This window comes from Chenopodium album, chromosome 12, assembly GCF_948465745.1.
Source record: "Chenopodium album chromosome 12, dcCheAlbu1.1, whole genome shotgun sequence".
Classification (NCBI taxonomy): Eukaryota; Viridiplantae; Streptophyta; class Magnoliopsida; order Caryophyllales; family Amaranthaceae; genus Chenopodium; species Chenopodium album.
This window is the reverse complement of record NC_137845.1, coordinates 9,054,681-9,063,744: the sequence shown is the minus strand read 5'-3', so window position 1 is coordinate 9,063,744 and position 9,064 is coordinate 9,054,681. Positions and strand designations below refer to the sequence as shown.

General features: G+C 37.6%; 1 protein-coding gene across 1 annotated transcript; it reads left to right on the top strand.

Moving 5' to 3' along the window:
• Nucleotides 1-1,116: 1,116 nt before the first annotated feature.
• On the top strand, nt 1,117-9,056 carry LOC145570250 (lysine-specific demethylase REF6-like). Its single transcript, XM_081629287.1, has 7 exons — nt 1,117-2,309; nt 3,649-3,727; nt 3,863-3,930; nt 4,016-4,166; nt 4,535-5,169; nt 5,433-6,152; nt 7,072-9,056. Exons 1-7 carry the CDS (start codon nt 1,436-1,438, stop codon nt 8,781-8,783), a joined length of 4,239 nt encoding a protein of 1,412 aa, XP_081485413.1. The 5' UTR covers nt 1,117-1,435; the 3' UTR covers nt 8,784-9,056.
• Nucleotides 9,057-9,064: the final 8 nt, after the last annotated feature.

Genomic DNA, 9,064 nt, shown 5'->3' with positions numbered 1-9,064 from the left:
ATATAATACCAACAACTAATCAAAATGCCTCGAATTAGTATGCATGTTCAGTTATTTAATAAAAATAAATGTAAAATAGAATTGAGAATATTCACTTTCTATAGTTAAATTATGATAAATGTCTATCTAAAAAGCAATTTTAAGGAAAGAAAAGTTGTTACTAAGCCAATAGAACAATGAGAAAAAGAATATAACATCTACACCAATGAAAATGTTTAGCCATGTTCTAATTATTCCCTAACCAATATTTTTTCCTTATCAACATATGAAGCATATTTTTTAAAGGTAAGTGGATTTGACTGTAATGAGGTTTTGACCTCATGCCAACTAATTGATAAGCCAATCTTTTTATTAAACTAAACATTAATTAAACATATCATTGAGTAAATCATATGAGAAAACATTCAACATTAACTTCATAAGAAAAAAAAAAAAAAAAAAACCTTGTAGAGTTTAGAAACAACAATTATCCAATATTCTTCATTAATTGCATCACATTAGGAATTCCCTTTTGAGGAACATTTCCTAATTTCTTTCTTTTCCTTACCTTTAACAAAAATCATCATTAATTGCATTAGGTGTTCCCCTCGTGGTCTTCATTCAAAAAAAAAAAAGTGTTTCCCTCGTGATGAACATCTTTTAATAGTGATTTTTCATCACCCCCTCTTTAAAATAAAATCAAATAAAATATTCATCATTTATCCACACCGCGAGCCATAAAATAACTTTATTAAGATTATTTTCAAAACAGTGGTAACTTTTTTTGACGGATACAACAACAAAAGTAATTAGTCGATAACTTAGTATATCCCGACAACTCCAAAAATAATTGGTATGAAATCTAATAACAACAATCAATAACTCCGTACCGATTATTTGACGTTAGACTTTCACAATTTTTTTACTCACCCACAACTAAATAAGATCCAAAGTTTGAAAATAATGGGAGTTATGAAGTTTTTTTCTCATTATTTTTTTTAAATTAAAAAAAAAATCTATAAAAAAAAAAAAGAGGGTGTGTGCAATTTGTGTATGTGTCCAATACAAAGTTTCTCCTTCCTCACCACTTCACCTGTTCACCACTATTCACTCACAACTCGAATAAAACCAACCCACTCACTCACTCACTCAACTCATCCCACTCTCTTTACCATTTTCATTTTCATTCCCCTGTTTTCTCTCTCCTCTTTCTCTCTCTCCTCTGTTAAAATTAAAAACAGAGAAGAGGCAGAGCAATTTTTATTATATATATAAAACCCCCTTAAATAAAACCCACCTCTTTTCTTTTATTATGAACAAGAATCCCCAAATCTGATCACTTTTTTTCTTCTTTTTTTCTCTCTCTTCAATGGCAGAAATACCCATTTTCTAAAAAAAATTCCTTTTTTTTTATTTCCCCAAATTTTCCAAAATATAATTTAAGAAAATTTAGGAAATGGGTTCTTCTTCATTTGTTACAGCAGAGCATTCAAGTCCAGAGGTATTTCCATGGCTGAAAACCCTACCAGTTGCTCCAGAATATCACCCAACAATCCAAGAATTTCAAGATCCAATTGCTTACATTTTCAAGATTGAAAAAGAAGCTTCTAAATTTGGGATTTGTAAGATTGTTCCTCCTGTACCTCCCCAATCAAAAAAATCTGTAATTTCTAACCTAAATCGTTCACTTCAATCATTACCCAATAATTGTAATCAAAACCCTAATAATTCTCAACCCACATTTACGACCCGACAACAGCAAGTCGGGTTTTGCCCCAGAAAACAACGACCCATTCACAAGTCAGTGTGGCAGAGTGGTGAGTATTACACTCTCCAGCAATTTGAAGCTAAGGCTAAGAATTTTGAGAAGAATTACTTGAAGAATCGTGCTAAAAAGGCGGTATCGCCTTTCGAGGTTGAGACCCTTTACTGGAAGGCTAATGGGGATAGACCCTTTTCTGTTGAGTATGCTAATGACATGCCTGGGTCTGGTTTTATACCTATGAAAGATAAAAAAACAGGGGAAGTTGTTTCTGTTGGTGCTTCTAATGTTGGTGAAACTGATTGGAATATGAGAGGTGTTGCAAGGTCTAATGGCTCTTTGTTGAGGTTTATGAAGGAGGAAATTCCTGGTGTTACTTCTCCTATGGTTTATGTTGCTATGATGTTTAGTTGGTTTGCTTGGCATGTTGAAGATCATGATTTGCATAGTTTGAATTACTTGCATTTGGGTGCTGGTAAGACTTGGTATGGTGGTCCTAAGGATGCCGCCTCCGCCTTCGAAGAGGTCATTCGGGTTCATGGCTTTGGTGAAGAGATTAACCCTCTTGGTTAGTGGTTCATTTGCTTGTTTTTGGTTTACTACATTTGAGGTTTTATGTTGATTATTACTATGGATTAATGTCAGTGTTTGGGAGCTATTGTTGTTGTTATTATTGCTACTTCATCTTGTAGGAAATAATGTTATGGTTGTTAGTTTAGGCTTAAAATGGTGTGATCATGTGTTAGTTTGGTAGTCTGCCCTGTTTGCTCTGTTTTCGTGCAGCATGTTTTGTTTTCAAATGTTGTGTGAGCGGGTGATTGTGAGTTGTGATCATGGTATTTTGGTAGCAAGAGGTTAGTGAGCTTGTTAGAGCTGTGTTGTTGTAAAATTTACTTGTTTTGCATCTTATTTTTAATGTTGCTATTTTTGGAATAATGATAGAATTTTGGCTGTGGCAGCTTTTGAACTTGAGAGAGGAGGGATTTTTATGATGGGAGTTATTGCTGATGTAGTGATGTGCTTTGTGTGTAGGAGTATTTGGTAGGAGGCAATGATTGGCTGTAACCTGTGTGACTAGACGTTATTCGAAGTCAAACTTCTATGTACAGATTTTTAGGTTTCTCCTGGTTGCCTGTGATTATCCTTGTATCTTTGCTTCTTTATTAGGATAGTGCCTTTTGTCATTTCCGTTCATGTAACATGATTAGCAACGGTACTAGTTGGCAATTGAATGATATTAAGAGCAATGTAAAGTGGCAATTTCTGTCACCTGATGATCTTTGATGCATGAGATTGGGGGTCAGTTTGGGGGCTAGGTTTATTTTATTTTATTTTTTTTCAGAAAACAATAACATTGACCTTTCACGGACTTGATAGTGAAGTCTTGGGATATCTGGATGTATGTACCTTTATTGCTAGCTAGCCATAATTCTTCTGAAAGACATGTTGGAATTATGCTGATATAGACATAATGCAACGGGAAAAATTTTCTTGTGCTAGGAAAATTTTCAACTCTTGCTTCATTACTATTTACTAGCTGGTTATATTTGCTAGTCCTGTGTCTGATGACGAAAGTATTCTAGAAAAACATCCAAGTCCTGTTTCAAAAATAATTTGTTGTGATCATCTCTGTTTATGTCCATCTTGTGCACTGTGGTTTGACAGATTAAGTTCGTGAGTTGAGTTTTATGCATAGTTGTTAATTGAGGGGATGTTTTAACTTTGGTCTGCTGAACCATTTATATGAAGTTCCCCTTTTCTGTTCTTTGTGCTTTACCCTGAAAAATGTTGGTTTTGCATCAGCCTCTAACTTGCTGCTATTTCTTGATTCTTTGATATTGGAGAAGGAAAATTGAACTACTTGGTTGAAGTTAAGTCCTGATTTATCCTTTTTTCTAATGCAACAGTTACCTTTGCTACACTTGGTGAAAAAACTACAGTGATGTCCCCAGAAGTGCTTGTTAATGCAGGGGTTCCCTGTTGCAGGTGATTAACACTCTCAAAGCTATTACAAATTTCTAGTTGCTAGGCCATGGTTATTACTCTACTCTGAGGTTGCCCTTTTTGAGAGTGCCTTGAATGTAATTAGTCCTGTCTACATTTTCTTTTGCTCCTGATCAGGTTAGTGCAAAATGCAGGGGAGTTTGTTGTCACATTCCCAAGGGCTTACCATTCTGGCTTCAGTCATGGTGAGCTTTCTTTCTTTTCCAGTTCGTTTGCTCTCTGTAGCGCTAATGAGTGTGTTGTTGATTTAGTTTGAACTTTTTGATGTAGGGTTTAACTGCGGAGAAGCATCTAATATTGCCACTCCTGAATGGCTGAGATTTGCAAAAGATGCTGCTATTCGTAGAGCCTCAATAAATTATCCACCAATGGTCTCTCATTTCCAGTTGCTTTATGATCTTGCATTAGCAATATGTTCAAGGTGCATGTTCTCTCTATTGATTGACTTTCTGCTTAACTCTGCTTTCAGTGCCATGCATTTCTTACCATGAATAGATATAAATGATGGGTAACTATAATGAATTGCTGCTTGCAGTTTATTAGCTTTTTACTTTTCTGTTTACTGTTTAGTATGCCGGTTTTTATCAGTTTGTGGGTACATTGTATTATCACATGTAAGTGGTTCAGACGTGTTTGTTTCTTTTTTATTGTCTTTATTTACTTTCCCCATTTTATCCGTGGTTTATATTTCTGTTGTCATTGAAGAAAGTTGTCTTTTTATTATGATATGGCTTATAAACAAGTTTGGGCAGTTCTCAGCCTGATCATTCCCACTCTTTTTGATGTTAGGGCATCAGTGGGAAGCAATGCTGGGCCTCGAAGTTCTCGCCTAAAAGATAAGAAAAAGGGTGAAGGTGAAATGCTGGTCAAACAGATGTTTGTGCAAGATGTAATACAAAATAATGATCTTCTTTACACTCTTGGACAAGGATCTGAAGTTGTACTTCTCCCTCACAATTCTTCTGAAATATTTGTTTGGTCCAATTTGCGTGTTGGATCCAAGTATAAAGTGAAACCTGGATTACCTTTTAGCTTATATAGTTCAGAGGAAGCTATTAAAGCTTCTGATGACATTATGTTAGCTAGAGATGTTAAGCAACAAAAATCTTTTTATTCTGTCAAATCAAAGTTTGGTGGTTCTATGTCCGCTGTGCCGCGTGAGATACAACACTCAGAAACTGAAAAAGGAGGAGGTGCATCTGGAGATGGATTGTCAGATCGTGGATTGTTTTCATGTGTCAAATGTGGGATTTGGACTTTTGCTTGTGTTGCCATTGTTCAACCTACTGAATCAGCTGCGCAGTACTTGATGTCAGCCGATTGTAGCTCCTTTAATGATTGGATTGTTGGTTCTGGAGTATCAAGTCATCGAATTGATCCAAATGATGGTGAAGCAAATACATCAGACCCAGATTCTTTTTCAGGTAGAGTATGTGTATGATTCACTATGTGTGTATGATTCACTATGCTATGTTTTGGAAGGGTGTGCAATTTTCCGTTTAATTTTCCCAACCAATTTTTTCTTCGTTGATGTTTTGCTGGCTTGTTATCCTTATTGTAGCTCCTTTAATGAATGGCTTTTATGAAGGCTCTTGAATTTGCATCGACTATTGGTTGAATGCTTATGGAGGGTACATTCTTCTTATATCTAGGAAACATGGTAACTTTGGTATGTTTTGAATTGCAGGGTCCATGGAAAAAAATGGTCCTGAAGGCTCATATGGTAACCCTGTCCACTCCACTGATCACCAGGGTCAAAGCACAATTCACACCTCAACAATGAAGTCAAATACTTCTGAGAATGTAGAAGTGGGTTCACATACTGAAATTAAGAATGAATCATCTGCGCTTGGCTTATTGGCTATGACATACGGACATTCTTCCGACTCTGATGAAGATGATGTTCAACCCAATTGTCCAGTTGTTTCTGAGGATAATTTATCTGGAGATGGTTCATGGGGTGCTAGATTTCACCAAGATGATTCTGCATCACCAAATTTTGAGCAAGGCTATGATAGTGGTTTAGAAAGGGGTCCAAGCCAAATTTCTTCAAGATCTGACTGTGAAGATGAGGATTCGCTCCAAAGGTCTGATTTCTATGAACACTGTGGCCACAGAAGAATTAATGGAGACGATGATGAGTATGATTCGCACAACTGCTCTGCCAAATTCACGGAGGAAGATACATTGACTTCTGAGCGAAATTATTCGCCTATTGCTGATGAACATAATACTGCAAAATACAGCTGTGCTATTGACCCAGTGGGCAAGCCAAATCTTTCTTATCCTCGTAGATGTGATGAAGATTCTTCAAGGATGCATGTTTTCTGTCTTGAGCATGCTGTTGAGGTTGAAAAACAACTCCGACCTATTGGTGGGGTGCATATCTTACTCCTTTGTCATCCAGGTGGGTGTGGATTTTTTATATGTTGATTCATTGCTGTGTGTAGCGTTGGTTTTAGCTTCTGAGTCTACTAGGGGCTGATATCTTAAGGGAAGGAGCTACATCTAGCTTATGTTAGCTCAAAGACCTAGCACCTGAGCACCTCACTACTTCCTTCAACACTGCCACACTGCTAGGACTCTAGGAAAAAAAGTGGCCATCTGAAACTCGGGTCATGGGAAGGCAGTCAATATTATGTAGCTTGGCTTGTTCTGAATGACTAAGCATGCGGTTATAAAAACTTAAAGTTATATTATGTAATGTATAATGTTGAATCCTTTTAGCAGAATTAATAATGCTTAACTTGGATAGCTTGTGTGGTTGATGGCTTTTTATCAAGTTCTTTGGACAGCTGCAGTCCTGTAATCCTGTTACTGTTTTTATTGCTATGTTTATGTTCATCTTGCTTAGATAGGTGATTTTTACTTTTGAACCCAAAGGCTGTGGTTTCTAGGGATCTACGGCCTCAACCTTGTCATCTGGACCAATTGGCAACAGATGCAGATTACTTGCATGAACACTTGGCTTATGTATTTTGCAGAAGTGGGGAGTCTTCTGCAGAGAGTTTTGTGAGCCTTTGGAAATGATATAAGATGCATGAAAATTGGGGGTGTATAGAATTTGTCCACTTTTCCTGAATATTAATCTATTTTTAGTTATAATTGATAAAAGTAAAATATGGCAGTGTATTGTTTCCTTTATCATATCAATAGCTATGGGAGAGCCAATATACATATTTTTTTTTTTTTTTTGGTTTTTGTTTTATTGTTATAGTGTGTTTTTTTTTCTTGCATATGAATAGCATAACTGTGGGAATATACATGTTTTTGTTGTAGAGGTTTAATCCTTGCTGCTTCTTGATACATTTGCCCTGCATTTTCAGACTATCCGAATGTAGAAGTTGAAGCAAAGAAGGTAGCAGAAGAGTTGGAAATGGACTATGGATGGAAAGATATTGCTTTCTCCATGGCCACCAAAGAGGATGAGGAGCGAATTCATATGGCCTTGCAAAGCGAGGAAGCCACACCAAAGAATGGGGATTGGGCTGTAAAACTGGGCATCAATCTCTTTTATAGTGCCATCCTCAGCCGTTCACCTCTCTATAATAAGCAGATGCCCTACAACTCTGTCATATATAATGCATTTGGCTGCAGTACTCCATCAAAATTCTCTCCGGAAGCCAAGGTCTGTGGCAAAGGGTTTGGCAGGCAGAAAAAGTTGGTGATGGCTGGTAAATGGTGTGGTAAAGTATGGATGTCGAATCAGGTTCATCCTTTGTTATTAAATAGAGATCCTGATGAAGATGCTTGTTTGAAATCAGATGTGAAAGTTGGGAGAAAATCAGAAACTAGTTATAAAGCTCAAACCCCCTATGCGAATAGAAAGGCAGGAAAGAAGAGAAGATCAATGTCAGGGAGTAGGATAGCCAAGAAAATGAAATTTGAAGTCACAGATTTTGCTGATACTGATCCAGAAGATTCAGTGGATGATAAGCCTGAGCTAGAAACTAGGAGAAGTGTCAGAAAATCAAAAACACAATGCAGGCCTATCAAGAGAGTAAAGCACCAAGAAGAAATTCCAGATACCAACTCAGAGGATTCACAAGAATATATTAAATCTCCTCGAGGAACTTTGAGAAGTGTTAGAACCTTGAAGCGAGGAGCCAAACAAATTCTCAAAGCAAAAGGTCATCAGAGTGCTGCAGCCATTCACAATTATTCTGATGATGATTCACTGGATGATAGGTCTCATCAACATGGATTGAGAAGCTGTAATCGGAAGCTGAAAGCAGAGGGCAAATCAGCCAGAAAGGTAATATCCCAACCAAAAGATGTGGATAGTGAGTCTGAAGGTTCACCATCTAATGAATCTGAACTAGAGGAGCAGAGGAATTTTAGGAGTCCAGGCTCTTCTCAGCGGCGGGTCCCAGTCCATAAACAATTTGAGCCTGTCACTGATGATGATGAGATGGATGGTGGACCAAGCACTCGTCTAAGGAAAAGAATTTCGAGGCCTACTCAGGATAGGAGAGAAACAAAGCCAGCAGTGAAGCGGCAAGTACAGAAATCCAAAGGAAAAAAAGCAGCTCCAGTCGTGAAGAATGCTATTCCAGCAAGAAAGGGTCCCAAAATGAGGCTTCCAGTATCAAGAGGTCCAGCTATGAAGGGTCCAGCCAGGAAGAATCCATCTCTCTCCACTGGTGATGCAGATGAAGAAGATGAAGAAGAGGAGACAGCTGAATTTGCCTGTGACGTTGAGGGGTGCAGCATGAGTTTGGGCTCAAAGCAAGAACTTGCCTTGCATAAACGAAACATATGCCCGGTCAAGGGATGTGGTAAGAAGTTCTTCTCACACAAGTATCTGGTTCAGCATCGACGTGTTCACATGGATGACCGGCCCTTGAAGTGTCCTTGGAAGGGATGTCGAATGACTTTCAAGTGGGCGTGGGCCCGCACTGAACATATTCGGGTGCACACCGGGGCTCGCCCATATGTCTGTAATGAACCGGGTTGTGGACAAACATTCAGATTTGTGTCAGATTTCAGTCGTCACAAACGCAAGACAGGTCATGCAGCAAAGAAGGCTAGGAAATAATATATTTAGGTGGTATGTAAAAACATTATTTAACATTGCTTGTCAAGAATCTGTTACAATTGATTGACCTTAGGTCTTAGTTCAATTTTTAGTTTTAGGATTTCCCATTTTAACTGGGATTTGGTAAGAATGGTTGAATCTGTCATGTCAGGGGGTCTTCATTGGACCCATTCTTTTAGTTTAATCAAGAAATTCCTTGAGGAACCATTTGTCTAATGTATTATATTTATATACAATCATACATGCTATGACTTAGCTTGGTCAAGTGCTTTTCTTCTCTT

Bases quoted from the DNA above. Each gene is read 5' to 3' on its own strand.
- LOC145570250 (XM_081629287.1), top strand. From the start codon at position 1,436: ATGGGTTCTTCTTCATTTGTTACAGCAGAGCATTCAAGTCCAGAGGTA. The intron at 2,310-3,648 runs GTTAGTGGTTCA...CTAATGCAACAG, and splicing joins TGAAGAGATTAACCCTCTTG to TTACCTTTGCTACACTTGGT. The intron at 5,170-5,432 runs GTAGAGTATGTG...TTTGAATTGCAG, and splicing joins AGACCCAGATTCTTTTTCAG to GGTCCATGGAAAAAAATGGT.